The sequence below is a fragment of the Myotis daubentonii genome, chromosome 12 (genome assembly GCF_963259705.1).
Source record: "Myotis daubentonii chromosome 12, mMyoDau2.1, whole genome shotgun sequence".
In the NCBI taxonomy this organism is placed as follows: domain Eukaryota; kingdom Metazoa; phylum Chordata; class Mammalia; order Chiroptera; family Vespertilionidae; genus Myotis; species Myotis daubentonii.
Window position 1 is genome coordinate 44340818 of NC_081851.1, and position 22204 is coordinate 44363021.

At 43.4% G+C, this 22204-nt stretch overlaps 1 protein-coding gene across 8 annotated transcripts in view; it reads right to left on the reverse strand.

The window, feature by feature from the left end:
* The window catches only part of B3GNT2 (UDP-GlcNAc:betaGal beta-1,3-N-acetylglucosaminyltransferase 2), a 244919-nt gene that overhangs the window by 112608 nt on the left and 110107 nt on the right, over window positions 1-22204 (reverse strand). For 3 of the 8 annotated variants that reach the window (XM_059659710.1, XM_059659709.1, XM_059659707.1), the window contains exon 2: window positions 187-2726. The exons of 4 other annotated variants lie outside the window; for them this stretch is intronic. In XM_059659710.1, the coding sequence (XP_059515693.1) occupies window positions 1524-2717 (1194 nt within the window). In that variant the 5' untranslated portion in view covers window positions 2718-2726 and the 3' untranslated portion in view covers window positions 187-1523. Of the gene's footprint in view, window positions 1-186; window positions 2727-2813; window positions 2935-22204 lie in introns of those variants that run through there. One more of the 8 variants, XM_059659708.1, reaches the window with a different exon arrangement.

Consider the following 22204-nt stretch of genomic DNA (forward strand, 5'->3'; position numbering starts at 1 on the left):
TATAGAATCAAGTGGGAAAGCACTTTTAAGAATTTTAAATGTGAAGATAGATGACCCATTGATACAGAGAAAAGGTTATCACTCAATATCACTAATATAGTTTCTGAAGAGAACAATGGCCTCGTTAGGGAAAATGTAACCAAATGTGGAAAACGAAAAAAGTTCATAGATTATTACACATGACAATTAAAAATACAATGACTTTATTTCTACCTTCTTACAGTTCCAAGTATCACATCTGGTAAGAAGCCTCATCTCTATAAACACAAAAAATTTTTTCAAGAAAGCATTGTTACAAGATGGTATATACAAGCAACAGTTTGGCAGAATTTTCTCAACTCTAGCATTCATATCTCTCAAAAAAAAAAAAAAAGAACTTTAAAATTCAAAAATAACAACTTTATTTTACATATGTTACATATTACATTTAAAATATCATGCTCTAGTTAAATATTTCATCAACAACACTGTATACAAATAAAATATTACACAAAATATATTTAAGAAAATTTTTGGTCATTGATCTGAACAATAAATAAAAACACAGGCACTTCTACACTGAGACAGGGAAGCTACTCACTTACTACTCAGAATAATTCTGTCTAAGCAACATGTGAAAATATGGCAAGAATAGAATCCTGGAGTTTTAAACTGACAAACCAGTCATGAAAAGGTCTATAACTTCAATCTTTTCCCTTAAAGTTCAAAAGTTACATATGTTTTCCTGGTCCACATCAAAAAAAATCATAAACATAATATTTCTGCCAGGGTCAATTCAATCTTTAGTTGGTCATTATGGGATCATACTCATTATTTCCAAATACTAAAAATAGTGAACTATTATACCACCCAGCAAATCAAATACAAGAGCAGTTATTATGTTCCTATGTCATAATCTCTTTATGACCATAAGACCATAGCAAGATAAACTGGATCACACAGTGATCTCTGTTTTGCAAAATTAACTGATTATATTAACGCAAGAAAATACTGTTGGGGTGGCAGGAAATTTCAACAGAGGTCAATTTTTCTAGATAATTTTAAAAAATTTGTCTAAATTCCACAAAAATAAATGTAATTCAAATATCATCACAAAAATCATTGAATCATAGATAACAAATCATTTGTAGCCAATAGGTTCTAAACACCTAAATTGCGGACAATTCACTCATTATAACAAAAAGTTGGAATATTACAATATTAGGACAAATAAAAAATAACTTAAAATATAGTCAAATTCCAAAAACATGATTTCAGACAAGAAGGGGGTAAATTAGAAAATAATGACCACTAGCCAGTAGGAAGAATCAGAACCAATCATCCTGCTGTAGCTTCCTTTAAACATAATGATCTTCTGCTTTTCTTTTTCAGAAAGTACATCAAAGGGTGTAGAGGCCCTCAAATAGCTACTACTCATGAAGGCAATTTTGATGGTTTAACATAGAAATTACCCCTAATGAGAGAACCCAACTGGGAACTACCCAAGATATGTCTTTCTATGCAAAACTTAGTTCGTATACATTTTAGCAATTTAAATGAGCATTTTGCAATCGAGACCAAATATCAATCATCTCTTGAGGTTTTCTGCTATGTACTAACATCAAATCTATATAGGAACAAATGTTATTTCTTTTTTTCTCTTCTATATCAAATGTCTTGAAGCCTTTGTGTTTCTCTGGAACGAGGCCGAGTTTCTGAAGGCACATTCCAGTATAAACATCATCAATGGGGTACAGAAGGACCTGGTCAGTTACATTGTACAGCCTCAGAGCCAGGCGGCCAGAGTACAGGAACCCACCTCCCCCGGCGTAAGGCGGGTAGACGCCGGTGTAAACAACTTCTGGGATGTAGTACTTCAGTTTCTTATCCCGATGAGGTCCAGCGTTGTGGATCACATCACCGATAAACAAATCTTTGGCTTTGTTCTTGGATAAGCTATTCAAGTAATTCAGGATATGATGGGTATTCACAAAAACATCGTCATCGCCCTTGAAAACGAACTCGGCATTTGGGCAGGAGGTGCTCACCCACCTGAGAAAGAGCACTTCTTTCAGAGACAAGTTGAAGAAGGTGTCTCTGTAGTTCCACATAAGAATGTCTTGGTGCTTCTCACTCTCAAATTTCAGCATATCTGACAGGTCGGGGTGGTTGTCCTCCGGGGGGGTCTGGCCCAGTAAGAAGACTCGCACCACTGTTTGGTTCCCCACGCTGGTCTCTCTGCCCCAAGATTCCCGAATTGCTTGCCTTCTAGCGAAATGTGGAGTGAGGGACTTAATCGCCAGCAGTAAGAAGGGTTTCTTTGCACACTTATCCCGTTGATCTATCAGCAGCGAATAATTTCGACATCTCAAATACAGCAGAAAGTCTTTAAACCTGTCCGGCAAATTGCTGAAACCTGAGACTACAGATGTGACCCTCAGGTCAGGTTCACAATAATGCAGATGGCTTACGTTGGAAAACCCGGCTGCTTCCCCCGTCTGGTTCGCCAACATGCTCAAAATGGGATTGTACCTCCTGTTCAGCTTCTCTTGTTCTCGGTTCCAATATGCCACGGGAGGGGTGGATATCTTCCAGAACTTTTCTTTGGGTATAATTACTTCCCCCTTTCCATTTTTGTCTTGGTTACTGTTTTTGGAGACTTCCACAATCAAATAAATGAAGACATTTACCATCATCAGGATACCCAACAACTTTATTCTTCGACGTCCAACACTCATTTCTCATATCTGGAACAGAAGGGAGGAGCATTGTATTAATTGAATAATTACTCATCTGCGTTGGCTCACATATGTCACTTGCCTCTTGGACTTTACCTCCCCCTGGAAGAGTGGTTTAGAGCACAGACTCTAGATGTGGATGGTTCAAATCGTGGCCTCACCGTTCTAGCTGTGTGACCTCGGGCCAGTGGTATAACTGATGTCTCAGCTTCTCCACCTATAAAATGGAGATAATAATCTACCTCCGTGGTCGGCAAACCGTGGCTCGCGAGCCACATGCGGCTCTTTGGCCCCTTGAGTGTGGCTCTTCCACAAAATACTGACTTCTGCGCATGGGCCACGAAGTTTCAATCGCACTGTACGTGCACGTCCCCACGTGGTATTTTGTGGAAGAGCCAAAGAGCCGCATGTGGCTCGTGAGCCGCAGTTTGCCGACCACTGAATTCTACCTCATAGGATGGGTGTGAGGGCTACATGATTTTATATGCAAAGCTTTTAAAACCGTGGCTGGCCCATAGGAAGCAGTATATCAGTGGCTGTTAACACTATGGCTGTTTTAGACACCGGAGGGCAGAAACATGCATTTACTAAATAACCTCACAGGTGCTTGACCTCCTTGCTTACAAGGACACATACAAATCAATGTGCTACAAATTGATTTGCCCACAATTCATAATATCAAATACATTTTATATTGTGATCCAGTACACATATGTGCACACACATATAATTGTATGTATTTATAGGTGTGGCAATGTGTATAGTTTCATGGAATTCACTCCAAGATTTTATTTTTTTATTGCTATTTTTAATGGTGGTCTCAACCCTGAACTGTTTCCCAACCCACCATTTCATGGATCAGAAAACAAAGGCAGAGAGATGAAGACGCTTGCCCAGAATTGAAGGGCTAGGGGTGAAGGAGCCACTAACCACACTGAGTGCTCAGAGAAATCAAATGACAAGAGTCATACCAGCTTTATCCTAATTTCTAAAAACTGAGAACAACCCATATACCATCAACAGAAAAATAGGTTTTCAAATTTCAGTATGTTCATACAATGGAATAACCCTCGGCAATAAAAAGGAAACTATTGCTACTAGTAACAAGAGTACCATATGAGTGAAAGACAGACCTCAAATTCCATTTATGTTAGGCTCAAGAAGGCAAAATTAACCCAGGTCCTAGATGTCTGAAAGGGACAGGGGTAGAGGTTTTGTCTGGGGAGGGGCAGGAGGGAATGTTCCAGGGTATAGAAATGAGCCCTGGCCAGTGTGCTCAGCGGTTGGAGCTCCAATTCGAGCACCAAAGGTTGTGGGTTCAATCCCAGCCCCAGTTAGGGTGCATGCAGGAGGCAGCTAATCAATATGTCTCTCTTGTATCTCTCTCTCTCTCTCTCTCTCTCTCTCTCTCCCCCCCCCCTCTCTCTCTCACTCTCTCCCTCCCTTCCCAATCCTCCCATCCTCCCTTCCACCCTCTAAAAATGAATGGAAAAAATATCCTCGGGTGAGGATTGACCCCCCCAAAAAAGAAAAAGAAAAGAAATTTACTATGTATGTCTTGATCGAAATGAGAATTTCATGTTGTTTATAGCAAAAAAAAAGGAAAAGAGAAATGAAAATGACATCTTAGTGAAATATCGAAGGCCACAAACAGATTTCAGTCTATGGGCAATAGAAGAACAAAGAGTAATGGTGTGGTTCGCTGGGGAAGTAACTCCAGAGTTCTGACACTATTGCGATGGGTGACCTACAGCAGAACAATCATTTAGATAAGCTTGACATTAAAAGACAACCCACAAAAGTAGAATGGCAATACACTGTAAACATTTTTCTTTTCAGATTAACCCTATGACTGGGACTTTATCCGTAAAAAAGAATCCCAAAGTAGTACTGCATCCCAAGCACTGTGCAATGTCTTACTTGATACGGTGAGCCTCTGAAGCAGGGATTGTTACTTTTATTTACATTTTATACCTGAGGAAACAGATTTAAAGAGGTGACTGTGTTAAGGGCAGAGCTGGAATTCCAGCCAGAGCAATGAGGTATGTCAAATGGTAATCACTCTTCTCCAACCTCTACAACAAAGTTGTGTGATTACTCTTTAATCAAGGGTAGTGTTTACTCTTTTTTAATGTAAGAGGATTTTTAAGTTCACTGGGTTCTAACAAGTAGTTCCAAGGTAGAAGTATTTGTCTTGTTGAGAATGCTGTGAAGTTATTGCATGTTGGATAGCCCAGATTAATCAGTCTGAATTCCCAAGCTATCTTGTGTCTCTTAAACTACCAAGAAAAGGCCTTAAACTTCCTTCAAGGAAGGTAGTAAAAAACCACAAGACATTTCTTACTCCTTAATTACAGTTTTAAAGGACCCAAGTCACACACAACCTGAATAATTCGAAATGTCCACACCTAAGGGGAGGGTCCACACCCTTGTTAGGTCAGTTCCTTTCGAATGAGCTTCTGGACAAACCTTACGATCAAACTGAGGTCCAAGAGCAGTCCCCCTTCGGCAACTTAAACCGCTTTGCTACTGGTCTTACTCGCAAGGACAAGAGAACTCAAATGGACACTTGGAATGTATCTGCATGAGTGTTTCTTATAGTTAAAAGCATTAGTCGTTTCTTTAGAAAATGAATCATTGATAGTTTTAAGCTTTTTTTATTTTTGGCTTCCAGATTTGAGACTAAACGCTTTTCAAAAATAAACAATTCTCTCTAAATTGGGACACATCTCCTAAAGCTAAAGTAGCACTTAACCCAGTATCTCCAATCTCTAGGTTTTAGGCCCTTCGCGTGAACAGGCTGAAAGAATGGCAACAAGGAAAGGTATGCCTTGACCGGAATGAGAATTTCATGGGTGTATACATTTCTCAAAACCCTAAGTGTATACTTCAGATCTCTGCTATTTATAGCAAAAAGGAAAAGAGAAATAAAAATGGTATTTTAGTGAAATATCAAAGGCCACAAACAGATTTCAGTCTATAGGCAATTTTTTTTTTTTTTTTTGGTTAATCCTCACCCAAGGATATTTTTTCCATTCATTTTTAGAGAGAGTGTAAGGGAGGGTGGGAGAGAGAGAAACGTTAATGCAGGAGAGAGATATCGAACAGAGAAAGACCACAATGAGGAAAAAGATTTGGAAGGAGCCTCAGGAACAAACAGCATGCACTATGAATAGCTAACTACTTCGCAGAAGTTTTCAACTCAGAAAAAGAATATGAGTATCAGTAGACTGTTTCTGAAATTCTAGAAGAAGTTTTAAAAGGACAGTTTAAGGGGGTTAAAGGGAAGCACAGTACTTTGCTAAGTTAATTTTCTTAGAAAAAGATTCAGAGTGAAAACCATGTGAGATGACTCTAGATGAATGAGCCAGCTGTGTCTGCAGGCTATGGGGCAGGGCGTGGATATCTAGATCCAGCCAGAACCACCTGAAGAGAGGGTTTGGAGTTTCTATCATGGAAAGCACAGATCCTTCTTTTGGGAATACTTTGAGGAGTACATGGGCTCGCTGACCTCGGCCAAGGTTTACAACTTCATCCACTGCAACTGAGGCTTTTATTTCCTCAACCAAGACCCAGCCACGCCGTCGCATCTAAGACATCCCATGACGTCTCAACTAAGAACTGTGTAGCTCTCAAAGGAGCGTCACCCTCGCCTTCTGCTTCCTCAAGGATTCCCGTCGGCACAGCATTTCCCTGCCCATTTCGCACTGGCACCCCCTGCGGGAAGGTGAGAAGATAGCCCTTCACCAGAAAGCAAAATGGAGGCTCCAAGGGAGAGTTCACTGGGCTGCCTAATGTTACAGAAGAGCTAAGTGACAAAGCTGAGATGGCAGCCTCCTGGCTCCCATTCCGGGGCTCTTTGGATCTCCTCCTTTTACTACAAGGCACGTGCAGGTCAACAGTGAAGGCTCAAGACTGAAAAGACCCAAGGCACGGGGTCATGGTACATGTGCTGTTACAAAGACTCTCCAAAGAAAGGGACATGGGACCGTCTGATGGCGAACCTATGACACGCGTGTCAGAGGTGACACGCAAACTCATTTTTTTGGTTGATTTTTCTTTGTTAAATGGCATTTAAATATATAAAATAAATATCAAAAATATAAGTCTTTGTTTTGCTATGGTTGCAAATATCAAAAAAATTTCTATATGTGACACGGCACCAGAATTAAGTTAGGGTTTTTCCAAATGCTGACACGCCGAGCTCAAAAGGTTCGCCATCACTGGTCTAGATTAAGCTCCCAGCTCCCCTTCTGAGAATGGGCCAGCCTTCCTTGTCCAAGTTGCCAAGCATGCAGCTGGGGCTAACTGTTACCACTACTCGCTAAATGGCACTTTCCCCCAAACAACTCAAGAAGGAAGGGTGGGAAAAACCAAGATTCTCAGTTGCACTTATCCATCAGGCTTAAATGTCATCTTTCATTTGTGAACTGGGCACAGCCCCTTGCACGAGAGCTCTGCAACAAACCCAAGTTCATGGAAAGGGGGATAAAGCAGTGACCTCCCATAAAAGTATCTTGGGAAAAAGCTCTGTGAATAGCTGACTAAATATTCCCACTGCAAACATAAAACCAATTCCGTGTCCTTTTTTGAGCAGGAAGTTACATTGCTTAACTTGCCCCAACCCTGGGGAAGATTTTATACAACCCTCACTGCAAAACATGGAATTTTTACTGTGAGTAACAGAAGTAGGAGGAAACCCCACGTCCAGACAAGGAACAACCTTAGCTTTTCACCTTGTGCTTCAGCATAAAGTCTCCCAACAAGGACCCAACAGTTTTGAAATTCCTAAAACACAGCAGTTGATTTTATTTGTTTCGTGAAAAACAACTTCCTCCTTTATTTTGTAATGAAAATATTTAGAAAGGCAAAGCAGAGGCAGAAAAACATATTTGTTATAGCTGCAAGTGGATTACAAAATAGTACAGACTATCTGAAAATCCAGATAAAACACCACACAAAAACAAGACCAGTTTAATCAGGATGCTGGGATTACAGGCTACTTTAACATTCTTTACACCACCTCTCTCCTTGAACAGCCTCTACCACACACATCCAGACTGCCTGGGGCGGGTGTGGAGCACATCACACAGAATTCCCGACGCAGGGCTCTCATTTCTGCAGCCCACGTCACTAGCCTGTGTCTTGGCCTCACCGTGCCACAGACACTCCATCACTGTATGCACCCTACACACCTCTCCTTGGGCCTGTGCTATTTGCCTGACGCCCTCAATTAGAAAGGGTTCCTAAACCCTTCTAGCACGCATCTGTTTTATTTTAATAAATATTCAGGTACCTGCCTGGACCTAGCAATCCCATGAGGCAGATGGTCTCAGAAGGGATTTCACTTGCCCAAGGTCACACGTCTGGTAAATGGCAGAGCCAGGATTCAAACCCAAGCAGTTGGGCTCCAGAACCCAAGTTTTAAACCGTGATGCAAGTGAATGCTGCCACACAGAATTATGACTAAAGGAACTGCAGGGAGGCAAGTCTTATTTTCGATGGCTGATCTTCTTTAAGAGTATTACATTTTAAAGTTTTGTACATTTTAACTGACAAAAACTACCATGAGTCAAAAATAGATATGGGAGGCAGAGTGGTAATCCTAAGTAACATCCATTGAATGATTACTCCAGTGATGGCGAACCTATGACACGCGTGTCAGAGGTGACACGCATGTCAGAGGTGACACGCAAACTCATTTTTGGTTGATTTTTCTTTGTTAAATGACATTTAAATATATAAATATCAAAAATATAAGTATTTGTTTTACTATGGTTGCAAATATCAAAAAATTTCTATACGTGACACGGCACCAGAGTTAAGTTAGGGTTTTTCAAAATGCTGACACGCCGAGCTCAAAAGGTTCGCCATCACTGGATTACTCTAAGGCAGCCGTGGGCAAACTACGGCCCGCGGGCCGGATCCAGCCCGTTTGAAATGAATAAAACTAAAAAAAAAAAAAAAAGACCATACCCTTTTATGTAATGATGTTTACTTTGAATTTATATTAGTTCACACAAACACTCCATCCATGCTTTTGTTCCGGCCCTCAGGTCCAGTTTAAGAACCCATTGTGGCCCTCGAGTCAAAAAGTTTGCCCACCCCTGCTCTAAGGCCAAGTTCTGGGCAAAACACCTCACATACCTCATTGTGTTTCCCAATATGCAGTTCAAACAATCCCAATGTTTTATCATGGACACTACTACACTGGGAAGCACTGAAGAGGACAATCCCAAAAGGCCCCCTCCATTTCTGGAAGCCCTGTCATCACGGAGGCCAAGTGCTGGGCAGGAGACGCTTTAATGCTTTAATATGACCATCACAGCCACAAGGACTCATTCTCACAAAATGCTGAGTCAGTGATTGACACCCATCCCCCAAGGGGCTCCAGTAAGTGAGGTTGGTGGCCACCAATAGCTAGTCAGGGACAGAGCCAGCAACCACACCCAGGCCCTCTCGTACCAAGATTAAGGATAAGAGAAAGGCAGGACCAGGACCTTCTTGCAATCATGCAATAAAATGACCACCCATCTCCCATCCAATCAGGCTGAGACAAGGAGACTTGAAATCCAAGCCAATTCGACCACAGGAGACTGAGCTAGTAGCATCCATGTCCACAGGATCCTGCTTCCAGATAACTCTCTTGCACAAACCTGACATACAAACCCTCAAAGAGAGAAAGGTGGAAGAAACGTGTTTACTCTTTGGAGAACTTGTCCATCATTCTGCCTGCCCCCTGCCCTCCCCACCCTCCAGGAGCCTGGCCAGAGTAGCTTTCCTAAATCCTTTCTTCCCAGGCCGCTCCCATCTGTTGCCTGGCCCTTGCCAGCCCTTTCTAGGTTCTGCCCATATGAACAGAGACAGGGACAGATTGCAGCTGAGTGGTTCTGGGGGAGAAAACAGCTTCTAGCACACAAGGCAAGCAGTGGGTGATAAGGTTCGAATGAAGCGACTCAGCTGGACCAGAGAGCTGGGCCATACCCAGAAAGCTTGTTTCTTAATAGGAACAAGAATCCTGGCCTTCTTTCTTGCCAGCCCTGGGGCAAGGGAGCCTCAGGACTGCCCTCACAACCTCACCCAGAGACTGGCCTGAAGCAAGAACATGTGTCTGACTGCTTTCTGGTCAGTAAGTCTTAGAACTAGCTGAATTCAAGGAATTTGGTTCCTAGTCATTACTAGTATCTTTCATGTTCAAAATTAAGAGGGAAAAATACATACAATCAATCTCTTCACCTACACATCCCCACAGGCAACATTATACGTCCAAGTGTCTGGCAGGACACATTCTGGTGCCCATTGATTAAATTCCCCCAAAGCCCAGGATGGCTGATTTTCCTCAAGTTATATTCATCATTTAAAATAAAATTGATCACTAAGTACATATAGAACTTTCAGAAAAGGGGAAGAAGAAAATTTAGCTAACAACAGAGAATTAACCCTACCAGAGGCCATCTTGCCCCTGCCTGTAGTAAAACTAAGAAGAGTTTTAGATCTTCAGTGTAAAAAGATTACAATCCCAGATCCATTTTCACTTTGGAAAGTCAGCCTGGCATCTGGTGTTAGACAGCCCAAAGTTAAGTTCTGGTTCTGCTACCCACATAGCTATGTGACTATAGACAAACTGTTTGGCCTCTCTGAGCCTCGGTTTCCTCCTTTGTAAAATGGGATGATATAACCTCCCACATCAATTTGCTGTCTGCCACGCAATGGGCATTCAATAGTTCTCCTTCAGAAGTTTGACTTTTCCACCAAATACTCAATGAAAGTAGGTTTCTAAAGGCCGAAACCGGTTTGGCTCAGTGGATAGAGCGTCGGCCTGTGGACTGAGAGGTCCCAGGTTCAATTCCGGTCAAGGGCATGTACCTGGGTTGTGGGCATATCCCCAGTGGGAGATGTGCAGGAGGCAGCTGATCGGTGATTCTCTCTCATCGATGTTTCTAACTCTCTATCTCTCTCCCTTCCTCTCTGTAAAAAATCAATAAAATATATATTTTAAAAAAAGAAAGTAGGTTTCTAAAGTTTTGTCGTTCACTGCCTCTTTTATAAATTTACTCCTTGTAAATGAAAAGAAAAACATTTTTTTTAATTTACTCTTTGTAGAAATCCATATATCCACTGCCTTAAATATCACCTCCAAAAGGAGACTTACAAGTCAATCCAGCTAACTCTAGACCAGTGATGGCGAACCATTTTTTTGGTTGATTTTTCTTTGTTAAATGGCATTTAAATATATAAAATAAATATCAAAAATATAAGTCTTTGTTTTACTATGGTTGCAAATATCAAAAAATTTCTATATGTGACAGGGCACAAGAGTTAAGTTAGGGTTTTTCAAAATGCTGGCACGCCGAGCTCAAAAGGTTCGCCATCACTGCTCTAAACATTAGCTTCTAAATGCTTTGGGGAGACCCTCTTCCCAGACCCCTAATTTGCAATGAATCAACTTCCCAAGCACCTGGGCGCACACCCCAGCATGACCTTGATCTGCTTCTTCTCCCTGCTCTCCACATCCAGCCAGGAACCAAGTTTTGTGCTCCCACCTCCATAAGGCCACTTGCACCCTCTCCTCACCTCTCCTCTATTCCATTCAGGCTCTGCTGCTGACTACTGCAGAAGCCTAATGCCTCATTTCCTGCCATGCTCCCAAATATGCCCTACTCCCCAACCACTCAGTCTTCAGTCCCCTGTGTGTACAATCCCTACTCACACTGCTCCCTCGGTTTGGTCAGACCACCACAACGCGCTACGCTCCCTCAACATGCTATTCTCAGCTGGAAGTGAGTGCTGTCTTCTAGAGCTCCTCTCTTCTTTTCCACTCCTAGAGCTCGAGCTCAGAGCTTCACCCTTCTTCCCCTCTAAGAGATCTCCTGCCCAAGGATATGTCCCAGCCTGAGGACCAGCCTTATTCCTCCAATTATCTCAACTCATATGCCCATCTGGTCCCAGCCAGGACCCTTTATGATGATCTGTGCTTCCCTTCACATCACCTCCTGCCAACGCCTCCCACCTTCACAAGACACACTTTAGACTCTAACCAGAGCAGACATGTTTCTGTTCCAGAAAATCCCAGCTTCTCCCTGCCTTCTGCTATGCCTTCTTGGAGAGCTGCTACTCCTTCCAAAGTCGCTCGTGTCACCTCCTGGCTGAAGCACTCATCTCCCAGGAGTTAGGGCATCCACTCCTGGGCTTCTTCCACAAGCAAGGTCTCCACATTGTACCACCGTTACCCCAGCACACAGCCCTGAAACTCATTCAGCATTTGCTGAACCAACATTTTGGTCATCTGGTCAAGTTCACTGAATATAGAGAGGTGCTCAGTAGAAACTGGAATAATTAAATATACACACCTTTCTCTAAAGAGATGACACTTCAAAAGCACTTATATGTGTGTTGGTAAATGATATACATATATTTATAAAAATCTGTCTTGCCTTTTTTGAGTACTAAAGTACAATAGAAATAATTTAAAGAATTTTCTCGAGTGAAGGGAAATAAGAGTGTCACACGTAGGGAGTCCATACTAGACGAAGAGGGTAGGGCCAAGATTTGAAGAGGTAAACTGGGATGGGAGGTACAGCCCAGTCCCTCATCTCCCACAGTCAGCCTCAGATCCACCAAAGGCAGCACACAGGAGGATGTGTTGACTGCGCAGGCCCTGTGTGTGGGAATGGAGGTGCGAAGGATTCAGCAGTGCTTCCGGGTGAGGGCTCCTTCATGCTCCGGCAGCAGGTCCAAGCCAACCCCTCCTCCACCCTCTCCCAAAATAGGAGAGGGGAGGACCTCCAGTAACTGTTACTCCCACCAAGGCCATGACAGTTCAGGGGCAGGGTGAACATGCCTAAAGGAAGGAAGGCACCCAATAGAGACGTAAAACTTGGGGACATCTACTCACCTAAGGTGGGAAATCATTTTAAGAAAGAAATGCTGCAATACAGGTTGTCACTTCTGGCTATGGCTTGGTAGTTTCTACTCCAAGTGCCAGGACTGATGTATCAACAAGTGTAATCTGTTAGGCTTTCGATAAGCCCTCAGAGAAATCTCTAGAACAGCAATTTTCAATTTTTTTAATCTCTTGGCACACATAAACAAATTACTAAAATTCCATGGCACATCAGAAAATATATTAATTTTTTGCCAATTTGACAAGAAAATGAGGTATAATTTTGATTACTTCATACCAGATGGCTACTGTTGTGTTGGCTATTGTCTTTTTTTTTTTTAATTTGACAATTATGGGAAAAGAAGTCAGTGCCCTGACTAAATAGTCAGGTATTGCATGTTTTTAAAATTCTTGCAGCACACCAGTTGAAAATCGCTGCCTTAAAAGATTTCTGATTCATTCTTCTGTTTGCTCAGTTGGTTCATATGGGTTGCATTTCAATTTGGGTCCAACCAGGAGGCAAAAAAAACCAACATTAATTTAAGCAGGGGAAGTTTAGTATAAAGAACATAATTGAGTAACTATAAAGACACACTAAAACTCTACGCCTACAGATGAAAAGTACACGAAAAAGACAAATGTAGAAGGGGCATTCAGAGCTTGCTGAAGTAGGTATGATGGCATAAAGTCCCTGGCACAGGCCAGAGGTGGTCCACTCACTGGGAAAGCACCCCTCTGGGATGCAGGCAGAAAGCCTGGAACACAGCATCCCATCAGAGGGCTACAGGAAACAAACCTTGGGGATGCAGGTGAGCCTAGACTGCTGTGTGGGTGTGCAGGCAGAATGAGGGTGCAGAGGGAATCATGCACACAGAGGGAGTCAAGGTGCTGCTGGAACTGGAACTGGAGGGGCCTCTCTCTGCAGGAGCTCAGCACATCAATGCATGGCTTGTCCAGGAGCAGCTCAGGGCCGCTGCTCAGAACAAATATTGGGTGGCCAGCTCACTAGATGGCTGGGACCATGGGGTTCACAATGTGCACACACATGGGGCTAGGAGAGGGTGCAGAGAAGCAGTGACCTGGGCTGGGTGCAGGCTCCCCATGCCACTGCTGCTGCCAGAGCAGCCAAATGCTAGAAAAAGCTGTGCCTGGCAGGCACCTTGGAGTGCAGGAAAAGCAGCAGGCTCTCTGGGAGCCTAAAGACACGCACTCAATACACCAGGAAGCAGGAGGGATAGGAACCCTTCAAATCCTTTTCTTTTGCCTTCTGTAAGTTGAGGGCTCAGAAGAGGGTGCTGCAGGAAGAAGGGATTTTCCCAGGCCTAGGGACCCTATAGGTGCATGAATTTCGTGCATCAGGCCTCTAGTTTTCCCTATAATTAAAAAAAAACAACAACAACAAACAATAAACAACCTCACGTGTATCTTTTTCCTATCTTATATTTCCTTTGGAAAAATTACAAAGAGAACACAATTTTTTAAAGTCATTTAGAATATAATCAAATAACTCCCCTCCCTTCCCCTTCTATCCCCCAAGCAAAAAGAAAGGCCAGACTGATTGGTCCTCACACTGTACACCCACAAGCATGGAGCTGTCCACATTGACTGTGGACATTGTCCTTTATAATTTTTACAAAAAAGGTACCTCCTACTTTAATTTGCACCCTCTCTTTATATGCTTCCTTCCTGATTTTCCTACTCCCCATCCCCTTTGCCCATTTTTCTACGTTGGGATGTTTCCATCTCATTTAATCTTCACAAGCTTCAAAATGTGAAGCAACCAGTCTGGGGTCACAGAGCTAATCCCTGTGGAGCCAGCACTTCGACCTTGGGCCCCGACCCCAAGTCTAAGCTCTTACTCTTTCTTCCACACAATGTCACTCAAAGAGGATTTCAAGAAGCTGCACTTAAAAAAATAATTTAGGGCCCTAGCTGGTTTGGCTCAGTGGATAGAGCGTCGGCCTGCAGACGGAAGGGTCCCAGGTTCGATTCTGGTCAAGGGCACATGCCCAGGTTGCGGGCTTGATCCCCTGTAGGGGACGTGCAGGAGGCAGCCAATCAATGATTCTCTCTCATCATTGATGTTTCTATTTCTCTTTCCCTCTCCCTTCCTCTCTGAAATCAATAAAGATATATTTTAAAATAATAATAATAATAATGATAATTTAGGAGCTAAAATCATTACATTTGTGGATACCCAGAAGATATAGACAATTCCAAAGCTTAATCAGCAAGCGAAGGGAATCTATAATAATAAAAGCGTAATATGCTAATTAGACTGGACGTCCTTCCTTCCAGACAAAGGCGCAGCGGCTGGGGACCAGGGCCCTTGCACGAATTCCATGCATCGGGCCTCTAGTAATAGAGATAAAATTGCAGGTTGAGAACTGTTCCCTGCTTTCAGGCACCCAGAGGTCCTGGTTGGTAACGCAGTGCCTTCCTTACCACGGGTGACGTCCCTACAGAGGTGTTAGGTATTTATCCACACTCGAGAATGACAGATTGGCAGGGCTCAAACTGGCTAATCACAAACAAGTCCAGGCAAACCCTTTGGCAGAGCTGTTTACACAGAGAAAATGCTGCCTTTTCATTCCCCTCCCTTCCAGCACCACAGCCTGAAGTGAAGGGCACCCAGCAGTCCCTCGGCCTGCTGCAGGTTAGTGCAGAAGTGGTCCGGAGCCCAGCTCTCCTGCCTCGGAGAGGAAAGGTTGTCACCTGTGCAAAAAACACGTGTTGGCCGCAGACCGAACCATCTCACCCTTTGTTTTCTCTGTAACATGCACACAAAATGCACACTCAGAGCGTAATCCAGTTTCATTACCAGAAAGAAGCTACAAGAATATCTTTACCAGTAGATGAGCTTCTTTTAAGTATAAACTCCTCTACTCCAACCACCTCATTGACAGAAGAGGAAACCAAGGTTCACCCACAGGAAGGAAAACCAGGGTGGGGAGAATTATTAGTGACAAAGTCTGTTCTGTCACCGTCTACAGATTCAATTCTAAGCCACCCAACATAAAAAAAACAAAAAGTTCAATGCCCAGCATCGCCTCTTAAGGCACCTTCCTGGATCTCTCCCACCAGGTGGGTGTGCTTTTATTACTTCCCCTCAGCTGTGCCACCTCACACTCACATTCACCTGACTTATCACACCTTGCTGTTAAGTCTGACACACCTACAGGAAGTGTGGGCCCTCAAGGAGGGGCTGGGCCATGTTCATTTCCACATCTCTGGTGTCTGCCTCTCAGACAATCTATCAGGCAATACATTTGAGGACAAGAAGGACATAAAAGGGGTGGAGCAGTAAAGGAAGGAACACCAACGTTTATTCTTTGATCTTTTTGATACACTGCTCTAGACAAATCATTGCTGAATAATTTCACACACAGGCCCTACATTTCCAGGCCGCGCCAGACCCCTGGCTGTCTAGTTGCCGATCCCTCACTCCCCTCCACCCCTCCTTGGCCCCCACCACCTCTCATCATAAGGGTCATCAGCCTTTTCCAAGTCTGTGCTTTCCCCTCAACGCCTCATCCCTCACCCACTGGGACAGCATTACCTGGGTCACATTGCAGGAAACAGTCCCATACAATTAAATCTGTAAATAAACTTAGGCCCAAGGAGTGGTGGAGGGGAGTAAGAAAGGCAATTAAAAATGAATAAAAATAAAAAAATTAATAAAAACCCATGAGCATAAATTACAGGGCTGGACTAGAAACAAAGTTCCATTATATAAACCAAGTTATCAAAGTGACCTCGTATAAATGCTTCTGGAAATAAGTAGGCCATCGGCCATGGTTTGCAATCGTGATGCAGGAAGGGGGGAGGGGTTACCTGGTGCCTGCTATGTGGGCAGTTGTATCCTATAGATACATAGAAAAGCTGATGAAAATAGATTGAGAAAGAATATTTTCATACAGGTATTGGAAAAGAGATTAGTATCATTTTACGTAGTAAATACATGCAAATTTCAATTAAAGACTAATTGAGCCTGGTCGGTGTGACTCGGTGGTTCATCGTGGACTCATGAACCAGGAGGTCACGGTTCAATTCCTGGTCAGGGCATATGCCTGGGTTGCGGGCTTGATCCCCAGTAGGGGGCATGCAGGAGGCAGCAGATTGATGATTCTCTCTCATCACTGATGTTTCTCTCTCTCTTCCTTCCTCTCTCTAAAAGCAATAAAAATAAATTGATAAAGTCAACTATATAAAAATTAAAAACTTAAAAAAAGACTAATTGAACTAAATACAAAGTTGACTTCCTCAAAGTTTGTTTTTTTTAAATATATTTTATTGATTTTTTACAGAGAGGAAGGGAGAGGAATAGAGAGTTAGAAACATCGATCAGCTGCCTCCTGCACACCCCCTACTGGGTATGTGCCCGAAACCAAGGTACATGCCCTTGACTGGAATTGAACCTGGGACCCTTGAGTCCACAGGCCAACGCTCTATCCACTGAGCCAAACCGGTTAGGGCGACTTCCTCAAAGTTTTAATATTCGCTTTAAAAAATTACATCATTCCCCACCACTTAATTCCATGGGTTGTGATGAATGACCACAAACAGAAGTCGAAACTTCAGATTTTAAAAAATCACCAAATGTTCAGCACTTGAGCAGCCAAATTCAAGATGCCAATTCCCCTGGCACAGAGATTCACTTACGTCATTTCCAACAGGTATCCTACAGACTCTCAAATCAACCACCGACCAGCCCAATTCTATTAAATTGCATTTGGCAATTCTTGTCACAAATCAAATGTAGAGTTTGCGAGCATCTTCATCAAATAAATAAAAGTTCACATTTGTCTTCCTTCCAAAATATAACCTCCCCAAATCAAGAAAACGTGCTGCAAGTTAGGACTGCATATAGCATAGTAAAGTTAGCCTTCTTTTATAACTTCAACAAATAGTTAAATTACTACCAATGACATTCACTGTATTTATTTTACATAATTTAATAACTGCTTTGGGAAGTCTCGATTTCTCGGCTGTTAGAATGAAGGCTTCCAGTAAGGTGTTTTCTTAGCGAGCACTTGCCTTTGGTTACAATGACGGGGACACCAAGGAGCAACAGGCACACGCGCCTCAGGCTCCAGGACCCCGAGCAGAGTGCCTTAGAGAAGCAGCCGTGAGATTACTGCCTGACTCGCTCTTTAACACCATGCATGAAAATCACAGAACACTGTGCAGAACTGGCATGTGCAGAGACTTAAATAATGTTGTATTAAACTAAAAGGAATCAACAGGTTTAATACCTTGGGGGAGGAAGAAAAAAGACAAGTAATGAAGAAATGGGATGGAGCTATCAGGGGCACTTTTTATAACAAGACAAATTAACAACAGCACACCAGCCCCCACCATCCACAGAGGGCTTGTCCATGTGCCAGAAAGCACGTCAAGGATCCCACTGGAGCCTTGACCGGTTTGGCTCAGTGGATAGAGCGTCAGCCTGCGGACTCAAGGGTCCCTGGTTCGATTCCGGTCAAGGGCATGTACCTTGGTTGCAGGCACAACCCCAGTAGGGGGTGTGCAGGAGGCACCTGATCGATGTTTCTCTCTCATCGATGTTTCTAACTCTCTATCCCTCTCCCTTCCTCTCTGTAAAAAATCAATAAAATATATTAAAAAAAAAAAAAAAGGATCCCACTGGATATACAGTTCTATGAAGTGGTTACTGAGGTATCGTCATTTTATAGATAAGTGAACTGTTCCCAAAAAGTTGTCTGAGGTTCCCAAGACAGAGTGGATGGAGGGGGCAGGAACTGGGGCCCAGATGGGCCACTTCAGCCAGCAAGTCCATCCCAGCTGCTGTCAAACCTGAAGCCAGGCATGAACTGAATGGTTGGCACAGCCAGGGTGGAGGGGAGGCCAGCATCTGCATCTCCCCTAAGCATTCTCACAAAGACCTGATCCTAGATCCAGGTGAGCCCCCTGCAAGTCCCCTTCCAGAGGCCTCAGCATCCCTAAGAACTGCTGTCCTCCCCACCCACACCTTTGCTCATGTAGCTTCTCCCAGCCTAAAACGTCCATCTTCTTGCTTCTCAATTCCATCCCCATTCTTGAAGGTCCAGGTTCAAATCCCACTGCCTCCGCCTCAATTCCCTCAGTGCATTATATTTAGCCCTCCCTCCAAACAAGCCTCTCAAAAGGAATACCAAGAGCCCATTACCTAGAACTCACCCCCAAACCCATCAATGCTTCCCAGCCCAACTGGTTCCAGGTGAGCCAAGATCCACTCACCTCAACTCTGAGGGATGCAGGACCGAGGCGCCCCACCCTACACGTGCTATAACCATGAAATGAGCACCAGGCACTGCTCCCTACACACACTGAGTACCTAATTAAATTGGGCTCCCCCGCCCAGCCCGCATGGCTCAGTGATTGACCTATGAACCAGGAGGTCGCAGTTCAATTGCCAGTCAGGGCACATGCCCAGGTTGTGGGCTCGATCCCCAGTGTGGGGTGTGCAGGAGGTAGCCGATCAATGATTCTCTCGCATCATTGATGTTTCTATCTCTCTCCCCCTCTTCGTTCCTCTCTGAAATCAATAAAAACGTATTTAAAAATAAGAATAATAAATAAATAAATAAATAAATAAATAAATAAATAAATAAATAAATAAATTGGGCTCCCTTGGGAAGCCACTCCTGCTCCAGAGTCTGGGACCACCCTCCTCCCAGGGGACAACCTTTCTAGTGACAAACGGCCCTGGGGTGGCAACTTCAGAATGGGGTACCAAACAAGCAAAATGGTGTCCCCTCTTCCGAGATCCCAGATTCCGTTCCTGACCCGTTTCTCTTTCTCAAGTGTTGTTAAATTTCAACAAGTTACAGACAGGTGCTTGTTTTTTAAAATATCAAAGTAAGTCATATGGATTAAAAATACATATCCTCAAAACAGTGACATTTTGGCCTTTTATCCAAATGTTCAATGGGGGCTTGGGGGGGAGGGGCGTCAGTCTGTTCAACCAAAACCTCTGACTACATATTTAAAGGAGAGATAAAACAGTAACATCACTCTCTGTGGTCACCTGCCAAGAAAAATTTACCAAATGTCAAAATAAAAGAGAACATGTTGCTTGCTTAATATATGGACACCCTACTGAGCAGCTTAGAAATTGGGCCTCTCAGCAGGTTTAAGTGCAGTTTACTAGTAAGTCACCTAATTTTAAGTATGTCTGTGATTAACACCTTCACATATCACAGGGGTAGCAATCCTTGTATTGAGTTTCCACCTTCTGCCCACTTCCCCCTGGGGGTCCATTCACTCCCATAGCTTCTGCTGTCTCTACATTGATGACTCCCTCACCTGGAGTCCAGCATGGACCTGCTCTCCCGCTCTGGGTGGTGCTTACACAACCTCCTAGTCTGGGTGGGGGAGGGACAAAAAAGAGGCCATCATGCTGAAACCAGTGATGGCCACCTAGGGCCTCATTATATCACTCTCTGTGTCTGTACTTGTTTGAAACTTTTCATTATTAAGATTCTTTTTAAAAGAGAATCCATCAGAACCGTGAAGGAAAAATATCAGAAGAGAAACATTCAGTTAAAAATAGGAGTATTCATGAGAGGTATTTTAAGTTCATTTGAATAAAATAATTCCTTATGTGGTGGAGGAAAAAGAAAATTTAAATGGCTGCATCTCATTTACTGGTACTTCAAGAATAAAAGTGACATAAATTCCTTATAAAGCAGTGTCAAATTCAACCATAAAAATAATACATAAAAAACATATATCATTTGTTCCAAATGTTAAATATTTAGAAAAAAAAATGGTAGTTATAACAAACCCACTTTGACCCTTTCAATTCTAAACAAATATATTTGATTCTGAAACATCATCAGGCTTCCCAATGAACAATCTGAGCGGCTTGAAGGTTTTTGTTTTGTGTTTTGTTTTTTTTTAAACACAATTGTGCTATAGCCTGATCAGAGAAGCAGGTGGATGTTAAGAGCTTTTTAAAGAAAATAAACAACAGAATTCTGAAGCACAAATATTAAGTCACAGCAAACTTATGGTTCATAGAGATAACCTTGCTGGAGCGCTAATACTTTCGTATTCACGACTGCACTGGATTCAAACAATCAGTAGGTGAGGCTGGCAATGCAGGCTTTTTCTTCAGGGGTGGGGTGGAAGGAGGGAACAGAAGCTACTAAGTGGTTGTCATGGTTACAAAGCTACTTGAGGTCAGCTCTGGGACCAAAATCTACTTTAAGATCTCCACATAGACCAGTCGTCACCCTTTCAGTAAGTCACAGCCCCAAGATGACCATCTCTTGCTGCTCCCTGGGGTCCTGCTTCCGTGGCCACCTCCACTGTCTCCAGCTCCAGCTCTCCCTCCAGGGGCTCAGGCACGGGCTCCTCTTTCCCTCTCTGCCAACCTCCTCAAAGAGTCACGTCCTTTGCTGTGCCATGACTTTCCCAGTCCCCCTCACCCTCTACAACCTTCGCAGTCCTTGGCCTCTCCTGACTGTCCAGGATACCTAACACTGCTGGCCTCCACCTCTACTTCTGCCCCAACTCCAAGACCACCCCTAATCCTGATTCTCCTCTTCCTTGTTCTCTTGCACCTTTGTTCCTGGCCTCATCACCTCAAATGGGAGCACTCCACAGTTCTGGGCTCAAGCCTATTGCTGGGTCTTCCCTACCCCCATACTCCTGTCCCTGGGCCCTCTTAGACACCACTGCAGCCTTCCATGTCCTAAATGTTAAACAATGCCACAATCTACCTGGATCTGTAGCTTTCCTCTTCCATACCTCCTTGAATTTGGATTCCAAATCCCATCCCACCCACCATAAGAGTCTTTTTATGTCTCACTCCCCTTCAAATAAATCTCTCTCTCTCTCTCTCTCTCTCTCTCTCTCTCTCTCTCTCTCTCTCACACACACACACACACACACACACACAAACACAAACACACACACACACACACACACACACACACACTTGAACTCACTTTAATCCTTTATCATCCCTGACTGGGTTTGAGCCCTCCATTTTTCCCCCAGTAAGACTGATAAAGTGATTTAATTCAATAATTATCAAGCACCTAATTAAATGCAGCAGCGTTGAAAACAGACAATGAAGAATAAAGTTATGGGGTCAATTTTTATAAGGTTGACAAGTGCTTAGACAAAATACAAAGCAGAAGAGGAGATGAGGATAAGGATGGTCAGAGAAAGCCTCTCTTCTCATGGGGGGGGGGGGGGCAATTGCCAGAAGAGGGAACAGCCAGTACAAAGGCCAGAGGCAGACTGCTCGGAGACCAATGTGGCCGCAGTGAGTTGAGCCAAGGGCCTGAAGAACTTTGGCTTTACTCAGGGGAAGATGAGCAACCACTAGTCCAGTGGCTCTCAGCCTTGGCTGCACATTAGAATCACCTGGGAATCTTTTAAAAATCCTGATTTCTGGGCCTCATCCTCCGGAAATTCTGTTTCTTTGTTACTGATGTTGTGGCCCCACCCCATAACAAAGAGGATACCTAACACTGCACTAGAGGATTCCAAATAGAGAAATGTATGAAGTAATTTCACTTTATACTTTTAAAGATTCCTCCAACTTCTTTCTGAGAATATTCGGTTGTGGGGCAAATAGGAAGCAGGG